A 20,674-nucleotide genomic window follows, 5' to 3' on the forward strand; every position below is an offset into this window, starting at 1 on the left:
GTTGTCTGTCAGCAGAGGAAGGCCAGCTTTAATCCAAGCTGTCCAGCTTCTGAAAGACTAAACAGTAGTTTGACCCATGTCTCTGGTTTTCTCTAGTCTCCAGGTGACTGTCTAGCAAGCTAACCGGTTGTATGATAAGGGACCATTTTGGCTTTCTCAGCTAAGGTCCCATGGCCCCCTAGATGAGTAGCTACCAGCTCTCTGCCCTCTCTCACTTCCTCTGTAGAACAGCCCCTTACATCCTCCTTACCTGTCTCAGTGCTAGGCCCTAAGTAAGGCACTTCATGTGAATTGGCTCCTGTCATGACGACATTCCAAGACCAGCAGTTGAGCAAAAGTCATCTTACTATTAAGGGTATTAACCCCACAGAGCTAAGTAACTTGCCAAAAGCAAGCCCAAATTGATTGCCCAAATTGAGCTATACGTCTACAGAATCCTAGTCATGAATTCAAGGGTGGACATGTAGTTGAGTAGTTCATGGCATGCACCAGGGGAAAAACAAAACACAATTCCAGGCCCTGCCCCAAACCAGCTGAAGGAGTCAGTTTGCTTCCATTGAGCTGACTGGTGAAGTGTATGTAGTCAGAGACAACCATTCAGAACTGTGCAGAAGGCAAACGAGACCACAGGCGAGAAAATCCAAGTGCTTTGTGCACCTGAGTACAGACTGATATTAAGCCCTTGCTATGTCAGGCACACGCAGCCTCATTAACTCTTCATGAAGGCCATTTATTCTAATGGTAAAAGCACAAGAAAGGCCTCAGGAAGCCGGGCAGGGGTGATGCGTGCTCTTAATCCCAGCATTCAGAAGGCAGAGGGTCTCTTGAGTTCCAGGCCAGCCTGACATAGTGACTTCCAGACACCTGGGACCACACAGGAGAAAGGCAGGCAGTGGTGGTGCACGCCTTTAATACCAGTGCTTGGGAAGCAGAGCCAAGGCTGATCTTTGTGAGTTCGAGGCCAGCCTGGTCTATAGAGCAAGATCTAGGACAGGCACCAAACTACACAGAGAAACCCTGTCTCGAACCCCCCCCCCCAAAAAAAAATGGCCGTCTTGGTGGAAGTACTTATACAAACACAAGGACTTGAGTTTGGATTCCCTCACCTGTGTAAAACAAAAAACAAAACTGTACAACTCACACCTATAACACCCTAGTGCAGGGTCAGTCAAGGCATGATCTTCGGAGCGCATTGGCCGACTAGGCTCCAGGAGTTTTGATCCTGACTCAAAATGGTCGAGAGTAACTGAGGAGGACACTGGACATGGACCTTTGTCCCGCACATGTATGCACACATGGTAATTATTGGTAAACACCTGCCTAAGCAGAGAACTTGTCTTTGGTGAGGTAGGAACTAGAAACGCCAGCCTTATGAGAAGCGGTCCCTGCACTTATCCATCGAACCACCAGAGGGCAGCTGCAGGCGCCCACACAAGGCTTGCTGCAGTTCCCATATTGTCCACCAGAGAGCGGTCCGGCTGCAAGCAGCAGCAGCTCATCTCCTTTCCTTCTGTTGGGCCCAGCCTCCCAGAACCCTAACCAACTGGGAGGAGACAGGCTGGAATCAAGTTAATAAATACAATTCAGGATTTATTAAAAATCAGAGTTCCCCTGCTGTGCCCTCCTGGCACTAAAGAAATAAATAACCAGAGAGGGCAACACTGGGTAAATGGAGAGAGATTAATCTCAAGGCAGATTCTTAGAGCTACCCCTCCCTTTTCCAATACCCCCACCCCCACTATGGCTCTTGGGACATAGCACCTGAGCAGGCACCTCAGTCCAGGTAGAATGTGGCTGGCACCAAGGCATGTCTGCCCTGCCCAGGAGGGGAGACAGGCCCTGGGATCACTTGTTTCCAGCCCTTGATAACCCCGAGACCTGCTCCCCCCAGGGGCCAGGGCTGAAGCACCAATTGGAGGCACCTGAGGGGTGGGGTGGTGGTGGTGGTGTGGGGAGAGGGTGGTGGGCTAACAACCTAGGCAGAAGAAGCTGCAGGGGGGTCCGGCCCCCTCTCCAGTCCCAGCCAGCGGCTGAGGTACTGTCCCACTTCCCTTCCGGCTTCAGCGCAGAAGGCTCTACCATCAGCTGAGGATCTTCCGAGGCAGTTCGACGGAGGCACGGATGAAGACTGCGTCATCCCGCACGTAATTTCGCTTTCGAATGTCCTGGTGGGAGATGAATTTGGGGTAGCCAAAGCCCAGAGAACTCTCATCCAGGGAGCCTCGCCAAGTGCCGGGCTTTTGGAAGTTCTTCCAGTTTGGATCGGGGTGGAAGGTCTCCGTGACATGCTGTGGCTTGGCCAGACCCGGGTCGCTCTGATCCAACAGGGAGAAGGTGACCCGACGGGCAAAGGGCCACTCGAGGAGATTGTCAAAGGCGCCTGGCAACACACGGATGTAGATGGAGAGGTGTGTGCCCTCGCCACTGCCGTTGCCGTTGAGGAACGCGGACACCTGCAGCTTGTAGCCGTACTTGTGTGTGTAGAAGGCCGGGCTGAAGCACTCCAGGTTAGGCTTGGCCTTGGCCTCCTGGAGACGCCGCCCATAGCTGCCGATCTTCCAGATGAGCACTCCATCGCTGCCTATGGACAGCTCCTCCAGCTCCCTCCGCAGCTCCTGCAGCTCTTGCCGCTGCCGGCTCACCAGGGCACACATCATAGCCAGATGTGGCTTTACACTCTCCTCCACGTGACGTGCCATTGCCAGCTTAGGGCACTGTTGGCAAAACCCAAGGCCATGGGGGAAGGCAAAAGTTACCAAAAGAGGAAGGTCCAGGGGAGAGAAGAAGCAGATAGGGTAGCAGGCACCCAGTTCCACGGGACGGTGGCAGAGGGTGTTGGGAAGAAGCAGTTGGCCAGGGGACCCATAAGGGCCTCAGCTGTGCCAGCACACTGACCCTCTGCTAGGATTTCAAGGGCTAAAGGGGGCCGAGAAAGGGGCGTCTCACCCTGTGCTTGCAGCCAGACTCTTTGAAAGGGCAGAGCACCACAGCAGTGCTGCAGCTGTCCTTCAGGTGGCCGGGCAGGTCCTCCCGGGCCACGGTGCCCACACCACACTGGTTGGGGCAGGCAACAGGCAGCCGTGGGCACTGGTACTGATGACTCTAGGACCAGAGAGAGACGCAGTGGTCAATACCCCGAGTCCTTGTTACCCAGCCCCACAGCGTACAGCTCAGTAAAGGCCTCACCTGGATGGTGTCAAAAACAAACTCCTTGGTACAGTAGGCACAAGGCTGGGTGCGCTTGGGGCACTCAGAAGTGGCATGCTGGGCCAACAGGCGCCGCATCATGCGGGCACCACACTTGTTCTCACAGTACACGCTCTCTTGGGGGCACGTGCCCTCGTGACTCTAAAAATAGCACAGGGGCCCAGTTAAGGGGTGCCTGAGCTTCCAGGTACCCCACCCTCCCTTCACCTTCAGCCTGGACCCACCTACCTCGTAGGCCTCCCCGCTGAAGTCACAGCCACAGAATTCACACTTGAGGCGGCGCTTAGGGCAGTCGTGCTGCAGGTGGGCAGGCAGATCCCGCCGGCTCAGCTTGGCCGGGCAGCGATTGGGGCAGGGGACCACATTGAAGCTGCAGGTGTTCAAGTGGCCCTGGTAGGAGAGACTCAGTCGGCATCTGCTAGTGATGAGTGAGGGCTAGTCCAGCTCCCCACCCCAGAGCCTCACCTGTAGATGGCGGAGTGGCCCACTCCAGCGGCAACCCTCCTCACTGTGGATGCAGCGGATAGGCAAGCCTAACACCTGGACCTCCAGCTCTGGGTCTGGGTAGATCTGTGGGCAGGGAATGGGGGGGGGGGGGGGATCAGCAAGGATCAGAGCCTGTTGCAGTCACATTCACCCCGACTCTCAACTGAGCTGGCTGTGTCTATAAGCCAGTAATAACCTCTTGGGCTCTCAGATTATGTGTCTCTGTGCCCTAGGAGGAAGGAAGGATACAGTAGGTGGTATCTACTCTGACTTGGAACCCAGGGTCCCCAAAATGCCTGCACAGGAACATGCTCCCTTCAAGGGGACACCCCATCACATCAGCCTGCTCAGTCACAGGCTACCATCCCCCTCCCCCGCTTCCTTCCTCTTAGTGGAGGGGTCCTGGCCCCTGGCCACAGGTCTAACTTGCCGCAGGAAGAGGAGGGAGCATTTTTTATGGGCACAGAGCGGCTCTGTGCACCCCTACAGGCTGGGCATTGTGCCTGCCCCCCAGGGCAAACACAGCCTTCGTTTGCAAACTGGCCTGGTGGGAGAGAACAGGCTACCTTTGTGGGGGCTCGAGATCCTGAGGCTTGGGGTTGACACTGGCCCTGTGCCTGCGGGCTGCCAACAGCTCCAGCCGCCACCAAGGGCAACAGTCTATCTAACTATGTACCCAGGCTTCCAACCTAGCAGTGTGTACTCACCTTGGCATAGTCCAGAGGAAGCTGGTCCTCAGGGCATTTGAAAACTCCTTCACTGAAAGGGGAGAAGGCAGGGTCAAGGCTCAAACCCTGGGCCTCACTCCCTCAACCAGGGTAGCCACCCTCCCTTGCCAGGCCCCTTCCTAGCCAGCCATAGCTGAGAAAAAGGGAAAGCAGAGGTCATTAGGAACCCACTTTTCAAGGGTGCTAGACAGCCTGCAAAGGGTATTCCAGGTCCAGTGCAGACAGACACAGCTGTCTTGGGCAGCACTTACCCAACAGGTGGCAGCTGGCATCCCCTCCCCCCAGGACAGCAGCTGGACTTGAAAGAAACAGGCAGCCTGCCACCCCCTTCTCCCAAAATCATTTTCATTGGCTATTCTGAAAGCTGATGGGAGGGTATACAAGATGGGCCTGGATGAGGTGCCAGGACTACCCAGCCTCCATGACTATGCCAGGCCAAGAACCAGGGCAAAGGTCATCTTGAGGCCACTTTATGCTATCCCACCCCTCTCTGAGGGTGTGTCTCCTAGAGAGGTGGGAAGGAAAATTCAGCCTTTGGCGCTCCGTGTTCACTCCCACCCGGCTTCATCACCGCCTCTGAGAAGGGTTAGAGGGGGTTCACTCAGATGACAAAACGACCACCACCCAGGCTCCTCTTGAGGCAGCACCGGGGGCGTCTGTGCCAAGTCCACGGCTCAGATAGGCTCTACCACGGGCAAGGCTTCTGAGACTTGGGGACCCCAGCCTCTGCCAGCTCTCCTGTCCCCTCACACCCAGAGCCTGGTGGCATGCTTCTTCCTGCCAGTATGCCCTAGCTGACCCCAACAAGACCCGTCACACATGACTGTCGTGGCCCAGGCAAGACAAGGGCTCACCCGGCAGGACAGAGGCCCCTAGGCATGGCATTCCTGGCAGATCTGAGTCAGGTAGGCGGGAGGCAGGCCTCAAGGCGGAAGCAGAGGCTACATGGCAGCCCTGTGTGAACGCACTTCCCAGAGCCTGGGCAGTCCATACCCCAGGTGCCCAGTCCACTTCCTAAGACCTCCTCTTGGCCCCGCTGCTAGTGGCCATGTCCTGGATGCAAAGAACAGTGCATGCTCAGGCACCAAACAGGTAAGCCTGCACCCACAGGGCAAGGAACCCTTCTGGCTCAACCTGGGCAATCGCCTCGGCAGGAGTGGGGAAAGAGGACTGGACCACCACGGGGGAGGGGGTCCACTTGGCGCCTTCAGGAATGTGCTGACCCAGTGGTTTTGGAGACGAGGGGACTAAGGCAAGTCCCTAGGCTTCAGGCAGAGGCTTACCCTGCAGCTTGGGGCCCAGCCAGGACAAAGGTTTGGCCAAGGCTATGGACAACCTAACTTGTAGGGTAGGGGTGATAGTGGAGGGGGGGTAGAGCCTGCTCAACCGCCTCCAGAGGCCACGGAACACTCCATCAGTGGGGGAGGGGAGAAGGCAGAGGCAGCTCCTGGCTGAGCAGTGGAGGCCCAAGCCCAGGGGAGAAGACAGGATGGGGGGAGGGGGCAGTGGGAGAGGAAGAGGGGATTTCCGGGAGGAGGAGGAGGGGCAGAAGCAGCCTCGAGGGGCCTGAGAAGGAGGTGAAGGAGGAGGGAACTGGGCCTGACAGCCCCCTTCTGGCTCCTGCCCCGAGGCAGTAAGGGTGGGTCAGCCGGAGGAGGGGGCTGGCTCAGCTGGCCTCATCTGGAAACCAGAGGGCCGGGAAGGGAGCTGAGGAGACAATGGGCCCGTGTGTCTGTGGAGGAGTTCAGTGTGTACATTGCAGGGAGGAGGGAGGAGGGGGCCGCACGGCAGCTTGAGCAGGAGCATATGTGAGAGCCGGAGCCCGTGGCTGCTAGGAACAAAAAAACAAAGGGCCTGCTGAGATTTCCGCCAGCCGGGCTCTTCGGAGGCAGTGGGATGGGACACTGAGGCACAAGTCTTACACTGACCTCCCTGACAGTGCCCCTCGGACCGCGGCCGACCTGACCTTCCGTGGGTTCGAGGGCACGACCTCCACAGGCGTCGGGGCTCCCCGATCTCCCCTCCCACACCGCCGCCCTCAGGGTGCCCAGAAGTGTGACGGGTGCCTGAGACGGCAAGGCACGACCTGGGTCCTGAGAGGGCAGGGGACACTAAGTACCCACCCGGGGACAATTCCCCTTTCGCCAGTGTACCCGACCATCCGTCCCACTCCAGACCCCAGGGAGGGTTCCCAGTCCAACCTCTCCTGCGTGACCACACGCAGCCCGGGCTGGATGCCCCGCTAAGATCTGAACCGTGTGTGACCCTGGGCAAATCGTAGCCTGTCTCTCCATCTCTGTGAAATGGGAGAACAATAGCGGCCGAGGAGGATGGACGGGGGAGAACTCCAGAGGCAGGCAGGCTTGCAGTGCCGCGCCGCGCGGGAGAGGCTTTGTCCTTCCTTCCCTTCCCCGGAGGATTCAAAGTTCAAGGCTGCGGCCGCTCGGGCTCAGGTGGGGGGGAAGGGCCGGCGGGCCACGGCTCGGGAAGGGCGTCTTTCCCTCCGCCACGGCTCGGGGAGGGACGTCTTCCCCACCTGGAGCTGGGCAGGTAGGACCCGGGCGACCTTACGCCTGGGTACGTGGGGTCCTCCCCGGAGCCCTGACGTCACCGCCGCCCCTTGACATCATGGTGGGCGCTCCTGAGGTCACCGGGCGGCCGCGCAGACAAAGACCCGACGTGTCTCCGGCCCGAGCCCTTCCCCGTGCAGTGCCCTCACCCTCCCCACCCCGCTGTCCCGCCCCGCCGGCCGAGGCCCAGCGCCCCCGGGTCGCACCTGAGGAACTCCTGCAGGCAGGTGTCGCAGAAGCGGTGGCCGCAGGTAGACACCTGCACGGGCTCGCGCATGGGCTTCCCGCACAGGGGGCACAGCAGCCGCCGCTTGGGCTTCTCCAGGAACTTGTAGTCGAAGCCGGGCATGGCGGGCTGGCGGCGGGCACGGGCGAGCGGGGCCGGGCACGCGGCGGCCCCACAGCCCGCGCCTCGCTCCGGCCGCGTTCCCCGGCTGCGGGCGGCGCCGACTGGCGGCCGCGAGCCGCCCGGGTCCGCAACCCCGCCCGCCGGAAGAGGGGGCGGAGCCGCGGCCCCATGGTCCTAGAGCCCGCCCTCGCGCCCCGCCCACTCCGCAAGCCCTCCGCGTGCGGCCGCGCTCGGGACTCTGCCCAGGCTTCGAAAGTTAAGTCAGCCTCGCCCACCCCCGGAAGCGGAGGCTTCTCTTTCCCGTTGCAACTGAGAGCGTGGCTGAGATTCTTTCCACGAGTCGGGGCCCCTTGCGCTGGGACGGTGCCTTGTCGGGTCGCACCCCAAAGACTTGACTCTTTAGAGGCCGCTTTAAGGTCCCCTGCGCCACGCGCCGCCCAGGGACCCGTGGCTCTAGCTCCCAGGTGCTAGGCACCGAAGCCTGGCAACAGGATCCGAGAAAACCCGGCTGGAGCAAGGAAACTGGGCTGGGCGCTGGGCCAGCGGAACCTTGGCCCCCGCCTCCGGCCTCTGACTGCGCCCACATTCCAACTGGCCGCTGCCCTACACCGCAGTCGGGCCCAGCCCAGTCTTGGGGTGTCTAGAGGCCACCTCCACCCCCAGAAGAGACCATATGCCAAGAAGGCATTTGTTATTTTTATTGGCGCTATTTTCAAACCTTTGAGAAACTGGTCGGGTCTGGCCTGCTACATTTTCCCCCAGTCTTAGGTCTGGGAAATGGCCTGCGGTGACGGGCAACCTTCAGCCAGATTCCCTTGGCAACCATGCAGTAGCTCCAGTACTCCCCGCCCTGGGAGGTGGGGGGGAGGCGCCCAGCCTCAGGAAAGACTGAAAAGGGGACTCCCTCCGACCTCTCAGCCTCAAGCTATGCAGTGTAGTGATAGGATTCCTGCAACAATCAGGCCTAATGGCCAGTCCAAACAAGCCCTGGCTTGCCCTACTCTAAAGCACGGCATCAGTCTCCATGAGGACACCGCCAGGGATGTATTTCTACCCGGGCTTGGAGTGGGGGTGTGTGCGTTTTTAGCAGTCTTTGAAAACCAGCCTGCTGTTCATTCCTGCCAGGCTGGAGCCTGGAGACACTAAGTAAGATAAGGAGTTTGGGGGCGGGGGCTTGGGGGAACAGAGTGGCGGCCAGTGGCCTTTCCACCTCACTGATGACACAATCCAGGAGCTGGAGACAGTCTTCCTCGGGCGCCTGCAGTTCAGAACACTCAGAGGTCGTCCCTTGGATAATCCTGTTGCCTCAGGGGGGAACCGGTTCATCTGTGACTGCTGTGGAGCATCAAAGAGAAGCACCTGCAGCCTTTCTGGAGGCAAGGCCTACAGCAAGCATCACCCACCTTTGATCTCACTGAGCCCTGGAGCCAAAACCCTCCTGCCAGGCCAGAAATGGACATTTAATATCAGCTGGATCCAGGAAGTATTAGAAGAAAGAATTCAAGTGAGGCCTGGAGAGCGGCAGAGAGAGGCAGCTCTTGTTCACCCAGGCTGGAAGCTTGGTGCTTTACACATCCCCTTCCTGTTCCCCACTGGTTCTGCTTTCACTTTTCTGGGGGCACAAGACTGCTCTGGGTAATCTGAGTTGTAACTACTGAGGATGGAGTAGGGAGCAGAAGAGAGCTGGGTCAACCCCCTGTGGTGTGGGTGAGACTGGAAGAGGGAACTCACATCGAACAGCCAAGAGAGTGTTCCCATGGCAGCAGGACACTGAAGTCACCACGTAAGGATGAGTCTCATCCAGCTGCACTGGCCTAGGGAGTCCAGCATCCTCATCCCTCCTTCCCAGTCGACCTCGGGCTCCTTTGCCCCAAGAATAAACTTCCCCCTCTGTCAAGAATTCAGAAGAGTAGGGCACAGCCTAAGCAAGCAGCCAAACACTGGACAGTAAGAATGACTCCAAAGGGAAGGTACTGAGCATAACCCACCACATGTTTGCCTTGTCCACCCTCATCCTGCCCACCCTCACCTGCCCCGATGGCGACAGTGAAGGCATCCCCACAGGCCACTGTCACCATCTTGATGCCCTCTAGGCCTTGGACCCGACAGGGCGCCCTGCTGACCCGGCGAGAACTGTAGCCCAATTGCCCATGCTGATTGCTGCCAAAAGTATAGCATTCACCGGAGGCTGCAGGGATGGGAAGAAAATAGAGGGCACTTGAACAGAAGTCTGGAGGAGCCCAGGTGGATACCCCTTAGGCCTCCCATACCTGGGTCCTACTCACCAGTCACAGCAGCTGAATGAGCAGTACCTAGGTCCACACACAGCAGAGGCTCCTGGTCCAGAGGTGCAGAGCCCAGTGGTGTGAAGCTCAGGGCCTCCTCCACTTGCTGGTGGGGAACAGGCTCCTCCTCCAGGGATATGTGGTCCAAGCCTAGCTTGTTGAACCTAAGGATGGAGCCAGAAGCCAGAAGTTTGTACAGGCTGCCTTTCTCCCACTAGCCTCTGCAGGGATTGCTAGGATCTGTCCCACCAGGAGACAGATCCTACCCTGAGTTGCATCACACAGTAGTTTCATCCCTCTTTAGTTCTGATCCTTGGAAGGAGGGAGGCTAAAAGGACTGAAATGCTTTGTAGCTAAGGAGGGTGGAAAGGCAGGATTATCACTCTGATGCATCTACTTACCTGTTACTTCCACAGGCCAGGACCCTGCCAGGCAAGGTGAGGATCATGGAAGAGTCAATACCACAAACAACTCTCTGAGCTTCCTGTCCCAGGGGCACAGGCACCTGCTGGGGGCAGCTATGGGACTCCCTGGTGCCGAGTCCCAGCCTCCCTACAAGACAACAACAATAATAAGGGGTTATTCTGAACTTTAGGGATGGCAATGCCAGGATGCAAAGAGGGTGAATGAAGGCTGTTCTCACCCTGAAATGCTTTTCATTAGGCCCTACGGCTGGTTGACATCCTCTAAAGCCTTGCTGGTGATTCCACCCGCAGCTGGATGTGATGGAGCACACCTCTAATCAACCACAGCATTCAGGATGCTGACCCTGGAGGGCTGCCATGAGTGTGAGGCAAGCCTGAGCTACAGTGAATTCCAGGCTAGCTGAAGCTACATAGCAAAGTTCTGTCTCAAAAAAAAAAAACCAGGCCGGAGAGATAGCTCAGTGATTACGAGCACTGCCTATGCTTCCAGAGGACCCAGGTTCAATTCCCAGTACCCACATGGCAGCTCACAGCTGTCTCCAATCCAGTTCCAGGGGATCTGACACCCTCAAACAGACACACATGCAGGCAAAACACCAATGCACATTAAAAAAAATACGTTATTTGAAAACAAACAAAATTTTAAGAATCCTAACACTCAAAAGGCCGAGGCAGCAAGATAGCAAGCTGCAGGTGAGACTCTGTCTCATAAAAAGGAAAGGCCCTATGCAATGCCACCTGCCTCCCCTGGCACCTGCCCCCTTTAAATCCACTGTTAATCTTTGCTATAGCTCTGGTATTCTCTAGCATCCATCCCCCACCCCCCACCCCCCACCCCCACACTTTACACTTGTTCCTCCAGGATAGGAACCCATCTATGACATCCCCACTTTCACTACCCAGCTGGGTGGGCTGTGGGTATAGGTCACTGACAGAGCATGTACTTACTACTATGTGTGAAGTTTGAGTCCCAGCATTACAAAAAAAGGTAAGTACTGTCAGAAGAACAAAATCTGCCTTACGTCATAAGCCTGAATGAATCCACATTTTTGTTTTGTTTTGTTTGTTTTTGAGACAGGGTTTCAGCCAGGCAGTAGTGGCGCATGCCTTTGATTCCAGCAGTCAGGAAGCAGAGGCAGGCATATCTCTGTGAGTTCAAGGCCAGCATGGTCTACAGAGTGAGTTCCAGGACAGCTAGAGCTACACAGAGAAACCCTGTCTCAAGGGGGGGAAAAAAAAAAGAGTGTGAGAGAGACAGGGTTTCACTATGTAGCCCTGGCTAATCTGGAACTTGCTTTGTAGCCCAGGCTAGCCTTGAGTGCTGGGATTAAAGGCCTGCACCACCACATCTGGCACTATCCCATTCATTTTACCAGCTCAACACCTAACAAAGGGTGAACACATGGTAGGTATGAAATAATGGTGTGTCCAGTGAATGAACAGACTCGAGGAAGAACAGGAAGGAAACAATGGGCCATGGAGAGGAGGATGGGCATGATGAGGAACAAACCATGATGGAGAAGCTCTGAGACGGACCCTAAAGGCTGGAGCTGGGAAGTGGCTTACCACCATCTCCTCGGCCCCAGGCAAACAGTTCTCCATCTGTGGACAGGGCCAGCACATGAGAGGCCCCACAGGCCACCTGTACCATCTCATAGCCCAGCAGGGCTTCCACAATGGTGGGCTAGAGAGAGGGAGAAAAGTGGGGTGACTGAGGTGTATGGGACTTGTCCTCTCCCCTGCAAGCAGGAAGTTAGAGGCTGCAAGTTCTCAGAAGGTCCCTGTCTCTTTAACACCAACCCCACACATGCATGGCATGCAGACACAGCAACAGGTGGGAAGCTGCTGGGGAAGCTTTCTGTACTTCCCCTGAGCTGACCCAGAACAGGTGCAGCCTGGGAGCTGGCGGTACATGTGGCTCCTGGGAACTCCCCTGCCCCCGATCTGCTGTCAGCTCTCAGAAGAGGGCTCCCTGCCACCCTCTCACTTCTCCTCTCCAGGGTACGTGGAACACCCACCTGGCTGATGTCGGTGAGGTTGCCGTGGCCTAAACACCCATTGCTGCCGCTGCCAAAGGTCATGATGATGCCTCGGTCTGGGAGGAGGGCAGAGAAAGACCAGAGGAGTGGGTCTGCATTCGGGCAGTTTGGTTCACTTACAGGATGGAGGAGGGAGGTAATACTGGGGGCTAAGCGAGGCACAGTGGTGCACACCTTTAATCCCAGCACTCAGGCAGATCTCTGTGAGTTCAGGACCAGCCTGGTCTACAAGAGCAAGTTCCAGGACTGCCAGGGCTACACAGAAACACCTTGTCTCAAAAAAACCACATGCCTGGTCTGGTGGCAAGTCTGTTACTTGGGATAAGGGAGAACTGCAAGGCTGGCTGGTCAAACTTAGTGAAACACTGCCTTAAAAAAAGGGGGGCGGCTGGAGAGATGGCTCAGAGGTTAAGGGCACTGACTGCTCTTCCAGAGGCCCTGAGTTCAATTCCCAGCACCCACATGGTGGCTCACAACCATCTGTAATGAGATCTGCCACCCTCTTCTATGTACATAATAAATAAATGTTTAAAAAAAAAAAAAAGGAAAGTAAAAACAGCCTAGTGTGGTAGTGCATGCCTTTAATCCCAGGACTCAGGAGGGACAAGTAGACGAATCTCTAATTGTTCCAGGACTGCAGGGCAAGAACTTATCTTAAAAAACAAAAACCAAAACCTGGGACTGCAACTCAATAGTAGAATGCTTGCCCGCCATGTACAAGGTCCTCGTTTCAGTCTCTAGTGTGTGTGTGTGTGTGTGTGTGTGTGTGTGTGTGTGTGTGTGTATGTGTGGCGGGGTGGGGGGTGGGAGGAATTGAAAGGAGGAGGAGGGAAGATATTAAAAAGGGGCTAGAAGGGCAGGATGGGGGGAAAGGCATAGGTGGTCTCCTTCCACTGTGTAATTCTGGACTAGTGAGAGCCTTAGTTTCCCCATCTGTCAATGGGCATACTACAACACGCTCACTGCCAGCCTACTGTGCCAGGAAAAGGCGCTGGAGTCTGCGCATCTCAACCGCTACTGGATAGAGGCAGTAACCCTTTAGGCGAGAGAAGCATTAATTGACCAATTTGGGATGAGAGAAATTGCACTGTCTGGCTTTCTCCTGTCTCCAGAGTACTCCCCTGACAAGCTCACCTGTCAGGCAAGCCGTGAACAGGTCCCCGCAGGCCACATGCTTGATGGTCACACCCGACTGGCCCTCCAGGAACCGGGAGACGAACTGGGGCTGAGGTTGCTCCACTGCCCCTGGGAGGAGCATGCCTCCTCCAGTGCCTAGGGGCGGGGCCTGCAGGGGAGTGGGCGGCGCCTGAGGACCCCAACTCCAGTTCTGGTCTCCCACCCTCACCGGAACAAGCCCACCGCCAACCTGACCTCCCACAGAATGAGGCGCCCGGAGCGTGTGACGCCAGCCTTCTGCGTGCGCCCTGCGGACACCTGGACCACCTCAGTGTTGAGCATCGGGAGCCTCAGGGGGACATTAAGGCCACCACCCCACGCATACACCGAAGACAGTGGCAGTGGGATGGCCGGTCTCACAGGTCCCCGGGGAACACCTGCAGGGGCAGAGTTTGAGGCCAGTTAAACTAGTGGAAAGGGTAAGGAGTCTACGGAGCTCCAGCAGCTGGTCCTGACTCACTCACCCCTGCATCGGGCACTGGTGGCCCGGCTCCCTGTGCTGCCGGGGGCCATGGGTGGTCCTGGGGTCAGGGACTTCTCTGCCCTGCAGGATACAGAGGGGCCTCAGGACGAGTCCTGTCCCTGGCAGTCCTAGGTGACTATACACAATGGTTAGCTCTAGATCTCCTGTGTTCCCACTGGGTGCCCACCCGCCCCTGTGGCCCAGAACCCATCTCCCTGCACAGGCCTCCGCATGCGGACGCTGCCCACATCGGTGTGGAGGTTGAGGAGGGCCCGGATGCAGAGGGGTTGCGCCATGATGTGACTGAGGGGCGGCCGCTGTGCAGGCTCCAGGCTGAGCAGACTCAGGACCAGCTGGCGCAGCTCAGGGCTGTACCGGTCAGAGATAGGCGCAAAGGAGCCGCTCATGATCTTCAGTACCAGGGCTGGCAGGTTCTGTGAAGGTATGACATGTGGGCATGGCCAGAGTGCTGGGCTGGGCCCTCAGGTAGAGCAGTTCTCCCACCGAGGGAATGAAAACAGGTCTACCCTCATGACACCCAGTCTCATCAGAGAAGGCAGAATGGAAGGCGAGCCTAACACTGCTTTCAGAACTTCCTAGTCGGATAGGAAGTTTCAACTATGTCCGCAGAAAATCCCAGGTGCTTTGGGAAACTCCAGGCTTGCTCTCGGGAATGTCTCTAATCTGATGGAAGAGCCGGAGATCACATCCATCCCCTCAGGAATTCTCACGCTAACACAGGACTCAAGCCCGACCCTCCTCGGAGCTGAGCAAGGGAGAGGCACAGCCCTGCCCTGCGGTAAGCCAGCAGCAGGTGAGGGACTGACGTGACTCAGCCAGCCACAAGAGAAGGAACACAGAAGTGGTCAGAGCTATGGCAAAGGAGCTGGAGTTCTGAGACATCCCTTGGGGTTGTCTGTACTCACCGCAGCCTCGAAGGCTCTCTTGAGGCTGGCCAGCTCATATAAGACACAGCCCAGAGCCCAGATATCACTCTTCTGGTTGTAGGGCTTGCCCTCACACAGCTCGGGGGAGATGTAGCATGGAGTACCCACCACCTGCAGGAAGGAAGTCTGTATTACAGCCCTGGGAAGAGAGGACCAGAGGCCGCGGCCGGCCAGAGACTCATTTGGGGATGGCGTCTCAAAGCAGGCCAAGGGGCTCCTCTCACAGGACCACATAAGGGAGGAGGAAGAGGCAGGAATGTAGAGGAAACCCAGCTATCAAGACCCTCGGTGCCCCCTGCACATCCGGGCACCGTGTAGGCCTTGCTCTTGCTGCTGAGGATCTTGGAGATGCCGAAGTCACCGATCTTGACGACCATGCGGTGTTTGTCGAGAAGGATGTTCTGGGTCTTGAGGTCCCGATGCAGGATGAGGTGCGTGTGCACGTGATGCAGTGCGAGCAGGATCTGCACGAAGAAGTGAAGGATGGTCTCCTCCTCTAGCAGGGAATTGCAGCGCTTCTGGATGAACTCAGCCAGGGTGCCACCTGTGGCCCAGAGAGCTAATCAAGGCCCGGGCTTTCCCACACTGGGGACAACCCACTGCTTCAACGGAACAGGACACTGGGACCAGAGAGGGCAAGGAGCCTGTCAGGGTCACACAAGTGGGGCCTCTGCCCTGCAGCCAAGTCCGATCCAGAAGGAAGCCACCTCATGGTGTCCAGCTCTCCTGGAAGGAAAAGGCCCCTGTAGGCGGAGGCAAGGCATCGGGCCTACCTGGTGCATATTCCATGGCAATCATAAGGGCCTTGTCCTCCAGGAAGTTCTCGTAGTACTCGATGACGTTGGGGTGGTTGAGCAGCTTGAGCACCTGGCACTCATTCTGGGCTGCCTGCCGTTCCTCCTTGGTCATCTGTTCCACTGGGATCTGCTTGATGATGACCAGCTTCTGGTCAGCCTTGCGGAGGCACAGGTGCACTATCCTAGGGACACAGAGCAGGCGACAGCTTAGGGCAGCCTGTGGACCGCAGGCTCTTTAGATGATCAAGCTGGGCACGGGGGAGGCTGAAGAGGACCTGGGGTTCAAGGCCGGTCTGGTAAGAACAACAACAAAAAAGGTCTGGAGAGATGGCTCAGCACCCACTTCAGGGGGCGGCCAAACCACTTGTAACTCCAGCTTCAAAGGATCTGATGACCGCTTCCGGCCTCCACAGGTGACATTCACTCACACACACAACTAAAATGTTAAAAATAAATCCTGGGGGCTGGAGAGATGGCTCACAGTTAAGAGCACTGGCTGCTCTTCCAGAGGACCCGGGTTCAATTTCCAGCACCCACACGGTAGCTCACAACAGTCTGTAACTCCAGGATCCAACACTCTCACACAGACATGCATACAGGCAAAACATCAGTGAAATAAAAGTGAATTAACTTAAATAAATAAATAAATCTTGGAGCTAGGCGTGGTGGTTCACGCCTTTAATCTCAGCACTCGAGAGGCAAAGGCAGGCAGATCTCTATGAGTTCGAGGCCAGCCTGGGCTTCAAAGTGAGTTCCAGGACAATCAGAGCTGTTACACAGAGAAACTCTGTCTTAAAACAAACAAACAAACAAACAAAAAACCCACAATAATAATTAATTAATTAATCTTGGGCTGGAGAGATGGCTCAGCAGTTAAGAGCACTGGCTGCTTTTCCAGAGGGCCCAGGTTTTGGTTCCCAGAACCCACATGACAGCTTACAACTGCCTAACTCCAGTTCCAGGCATCCAACGCCATCTTCTGGCCTCCACAGGTACTGCATGACCATGGCAAATATGCATATATGCATGCAAAAGACTCATACATATGATATAAAATCATCAAATCTTTAAAAAAAAAAAAACAACCAAAAACCTTGGGGGGCTGGAGAGATGGCTCAGAGGTTAAGAGCACTGCTTGCTCTTCCAAAGGTCCTGAGTTCAATTCCCAGCAACCACATGGTGGCTCACAACCATCTGTAATGAGATCTGGTGCCCTCTTCTGGCAGGCAGGGATATGTGCAGACAGAACACTGTATACATAATAAATAAATCTTTAAAAAAAAAACAAAAACACTTGGGCCTGGAGGTGGTGATGCACGACTTTAATCCCAGCACTCCGGAGGCAGAAGCAGGCAGATCTCTGTGAGTTGGAGGCCAGCCTGGTCTACAGAGTGAGTTCCAGGACAGCCAAGGCTACACTGAGAAACCCTGTCTCAAAAAACAAAAACAAATACAAACCTCTAAAAATAAATACATAAATAGCAGTGGTGGTGGTGCATGTATATACATTCCTAGCACCCTGGGAGTCAGAGACAAGAGGAAATGGATTTCAGGATTTCAAGACCATCTTTAGCCACATAGTCAGCTAGTGTCAGCCTGAGGTCCATGAGACCGTCTCAAAACAAGGCCAGCGAGCTGACTCACGGAATAAAAAGGCACTTACTGACAGGCCTGATATCCTGACCCCACCCATGCGATATGAATGAGAGCATGATTCCCACAAGCTGCCTTCTGACCTCTGCACTCACAAGAAAGAACACCAGCTGGGCATGGTGGGGCATGCCTTTAATGCCAGTACTCCGGGAGGCAGAGGCAGGAGGGTATTTCAAAGCCAGCCTGGTCTACACTGTGAGTTCCAGGACAGCCAAGGCTACACAGAGAAACCCTGTCTGAAAACCAAAAACAAACAAACAAACAAAAAAAACAACTGGCCGGGCAGTGGTGGCACATACCTTTAATCCCAGCACTCAGGAGGCAGAGCCAGGCGGATCTCTGTGAGTTCGAGGCCAGCCTGGGCTACAGAGCGAGATCCAGGAAAGGCACAAAGCTACACAGAGAAACCCTGTCTTGGGGAAAAAACAAAACAAAACAAAAAAAATAAGTAAGAAAAAAAATAAAAAACAAACAAAAAGGAAAAAAAAAACCACAACTGTTTAAACCTCCTTGTAACCTATGTAAAGCTGGGAATTTTCCTTTTTAAACCTATGTTTCCAGTCTTACCAGCATGACTTCCTCATTTATGTATATATATATATATATATATATATATATATATATATATATATATATATATAAAAGTCTGTTCAATGCATTCATAAGCAACTTGTGGTCTCATCTACAAAAGAAAATGCTTTGTTTTTGTTTTAGACTTTTAAAAATATTTTATGTGCATAAATGTTTTGCCTGCATGCATGCATGTGCTCACAGAGGCCAGAAGAGGGTGTTGGATCCCCGGAAGTAGGGTTTCAGATGGTTGTGAGCCACCATGTGGGTACTTGGACTAGAAATGGGTCATCTGTAAGAACAAGTGCTCTAAACCACTGAGCTATCTTAAGAGTGTTACTATGGGGCTGGAGAGATGGCTCAGAGGTTAAGAGCACTGACTGCTCTTCCAGAGGTCCTGAGTTCAACTCCTAGCAACCACATGGTGGCTCACAACCACCTGTAATGAGATCTGGTGCCCTCTTCTGGTCATACATGCTGTATACAAAATAAATAAATAAATCTTAAAAAAAAAAAAAAAAGAGTGTTACTATGTAGCACAGGATGACCTTGAAAACTCACTGTGTACCCCAGCTTGGCCTTGAATTATCTAGCCTCAGCTTTCTAAGCACCACCACTGCCTGAGATACCAAGTTTCTGAAATGGTTTTCTAAGTAGAGGTCTGTAGAAAGAATTCATACTTTAGAACTATTGACAACTAAATTGCTTCTGACAATGACAATAATTTTTTTTTTTTTTTTTTGGTTTTTCGAGACAGGGTTTCTCTGTGTAGCTTTGCGCCTTTCCTGGAACTCACTTGGTAGCCCAGGCTGGCCTCGAACTCACAGAGATCCGCCTGGCTCTGCCTCCCGAGTGCTGGGATTAAAGGCGTGCGCCACCATCGCCCGGCATGACAATAATTTCTTACTTAAAAAAATGCCCCCCCTCCCCGGGAGAAAAAAGCTGGGTGGTGGTGGTACCCACCTTTGGTCCCAGCACTTGGGAGGCAGAGACAGGCAGATCTCTGAGTTTGAGGCCAGTCTGGTCTACAGAGTGAGTTCCAGGACAGCCAGGGCTACACAGAGAAACCCTGTCTTGAAAAAGAAAACAGAACAAAAAGAATCCCCTGGCTTCTAAAACAGTCCCTTCACTCCCATCACTTTTAGATGTAAGCTCTACATAGCAGACATAAGGCACTTTAGTTTCCTAGATCTGGGGACCAAATCCAGGGCCATCTAACACTGAGCTACAGCCTCATCCCGAGAATGTCCTTGTAAAACCTACATGGATCATATCAGGTCACTCCCTTGCCTTTTTTTTAGAGACACAATCTCATACAGCCCAGGCTGACCTTGACCTCGCTATGAAGCACATACATTTAGCTGAAGACCTTGAGATTCTTCACCTCAGGCTTCTACCTCCTGTGGTGCTGTGATTACAGACATGGGCCACCACATCCCGTTTCAGTTTTGAAACTCTTCCCTGGTTTGGGGTGTAGCTCTTTGACGCCGTGAGTTCAATCCCTAGCACAAACAAGAATGAAATCCCTCTTGCTTTTTATACTTTAAATCAACGTGACCTCCTACTTCAGTTTACAGGATCATAAGCTGGTCCCGCCCTCTATGACAATCACACTCTTTACCTTGCCCCCTACATTCCAACTACACTAGTCTTTTTCTTCGTTTCTTGAAGGCTACACATATCTTCCTGTTGAGGACCTTTGCAAAGCTACTTCATCGGCTAGAAGGACTCTGCCTCAATTCTTCAAGTCTTGACTTTACATCTCACCTCCTAGAAAATTCTTCCTTTCCTGGTCGACTCCTTAAGTTGCCTTTTGGAACTTACAAATTAAATCCAAGCATGCTAGGCAAGAGCTCTACCACTGATACACATCTTCAGTCCCCCTTTTTTCTTTTTTTTCTGAAATCTGAGAAGGGTAGCACTAAGTTGCCCAGGTTGGTCTTCAACTAGTTATGTAGTCCAGGCCTGCCTGCTTGCAAAACCTGGCTTGCTGTCTTTAACGTTTTCTTTTGGAGACAATCTCTATATAGACCAGGTTGGCCTCGAATTCACAACAATGCTCCTATGTCTGCTACCAAGTACTGGAATTACAGGGATATACCATCCCATCTGGTATGCGGCCTCATAATAACTGTCTATAACTGTTCAAACTTCACTAACTGATTTAACAATATCATGTTCATGTTTATTTGTATCAGTTTCCTATGGGCTAAGTTCGTAAAGGGGAAGTACCATGCCTGTTTTGGTCATAACTGTATATATATACTCCAGGCAGTCTGACCTGTGCAGCTAACGCTCATTATCAGTTGCAGCAAAGAACAAGCAATCTGTAGGAACAACTATTTTCCAAGAGCATTGGCTGGTCTGGTGGGCGTGATTCCGCCGGGGGCGGGGCCTCCCGCCCAGACCTAAGCACAGGATGCCTGGGCGGGGCATCCCGGAGTGGCGCTCTCGCTTCGGGGCGGGGCCAGCAGGACCAGGATTTCTTGGTCAGAATTGGGGTTGATTTTCTTTCTCCCTTAGCATTTCCTCCCCAAAGCCCTGGCTCACCCGAAGGCACCTCTTCCCACCACTCGAATCCGCTCGTACTTCTCCATCTCATGTCTCAAATACGCTTCTGGAATTCCCGTGCGGCGCGTGCGCGGACCCGCCCATCCGGGAGCTCCGCCTTGCAGCTGCGAGACTCTTGCAGGGCGGAGCCGACGGGACCGGGGCGTCTGTTCAGACCCGCGCCTTTTCTTTGACTGTAAATCGCGTTTCCCCAACGGCCCTGCCATTGGTCGGAGAATAGACATTCCCGGTTTCTGGGCCAGCCCCTCAGTGCTCGGCACCGTACAGCCACTCTGCACACGCGTGATTTGGCATAGGTCGTTTAGACTGGAGCGATGCGGCGCTCACTGAAGTTGACCCGCGCAAACAAGATTGTCCCTCAAAGGTTGAACGGGAGTGGGAAGCGAGGACCCAGTCCCCGCTGCCTAG

The 20,674-nt window shown here is 54.6% G+C and overlaps 2 protein-coding genes across 2 annotated transcripts; both read right to left on the reverse strand.

Annotated features, from left to right (window-relative positions):
• Positions 1-1,564: 1,564 nt before the first annotated feature.
• On the reverse strand, positions 1,565-7,375 carry Traf4 (TNF receptor associated factor 4). Its single transcript, XM_059269544.1, has 7 exons — positions 7,198-7,375; positions 4,401-4,452; positions 3,673-3,777; positions 3,436-3,597; positions 3,187-3,348; positions 2,947-3,102; positions 1,565-2,714 (listed from the first exon to the last, which is right to left on the reverse strand). Exons 1-7 carry the CDS (start codon positions 7,338-7,340, stop codon positions 2,082-2,084), a joined length of 1,413 nt encoding a protein of 470 aa, XP_059125527.1. The 5' UTR covers positions 7,341-7,375; the 3' UTR covers positions 1,565-2,081.
• Positions 7,376-8,206: 831 nt separating this feature from the next.
• Positions 8,207-20,362, reverse strand: Nek8 (NIMA related kinase 8). Its single transcript, XM_059271277.1, has 15 exons — positions 20,246-20,362; positions 15,449-15,654; positions 14,987-15,219; positions 14,655-14,786; positions 13,954-14,162; positions 13,730-13,809; positions 13,461-13,642; positions 13,224-13,374; positions 12,069-12,145; positions 11,617-11,734; positions 10,027-10,177; positions 9,626-9,789; positions 9,370-9,528; positions 9,072-9,230; positions 8,207-8,675 (listed from the first exon to the last, which is right to left on the reverse strand). Exons 1-15 carry the CDS (start codon positions 20,290-20,292, stop codon positions 8,647-8,649), a joined length of 2,097 nt encoding a protein of 698 aa, XP_059127260.1. The 5' UTR covers positions 20,293-20,362; the 3' UTR covers positions 8,207-8,646.
• Between the last annotated feature and the right edge of the window lie 312 nt (positions 20,363-20,674).

This window comes from Peromyscus eremicus, chromosome 8a, assembly GCF_949786415.1.
Source record: "Peromyscus eremicus chromosome 8a, PerEre_H2_v1, whole genome shotgun sequence".
NCBI lineage: Eukaryota > Metazoa > Chordata > Mammalia > Rodentia > Cricetidae > Peromyscus > Peromyscus eremicus.

What these genes read in the sequence shown, in the direction of transcription:
- Traf4 (XM_059269544.1), bottom strand. Translation starts at nt 7,340, where the DNA reads ATGCCCGGCTTCGACTACAAGTTCCTGGAGAAGCCCAAGCGGCGGCTG. An exon ending in GGCCACTCCGCCATCTACAG is followed by an intron (nt 3,598 to 3,672) that starts GTGAGGCTCTGG and finishes CTCTCCTACCAG; the next exon opens with GGCCACTTGAACACCTGCAG. An exon ending in AGTCTGGCTGCAAGCACAGG is followed by an intron (nt 2,715 to 2,946) that starts GTGAGACGCCCC and finishes TTTTGCCAACAG; the next exon opens with TGCCCTAAGCTGGCAATGGC.
- Nek8 (XM_059271277.1), bottom strand. Translation starts at nt 20,292, where the DNA reads ATGGAGAAGTACGAGCGGATTCGAGTGGTGGGAAGAGGTGCCTTCGG. An exon ending in AGAGAGCCTTCGAGGCTGCG is followed by an intron (nt 14,163 to 14,654) that starts GTGAGTACAGAC and finishes ATACCTTCACAG; the next exon opens with AACCTGCCAGCCCTGGTACT. An exon ending in CACCAGTGCCCGATGCAGGG is followed by an intron (nt 13,643 to 13,729) that starts GTGAGTGAGTCA and finishes CTGCCCCTGCAG; the next exon opens with GTGTTCCCCGGGGACCTGTG.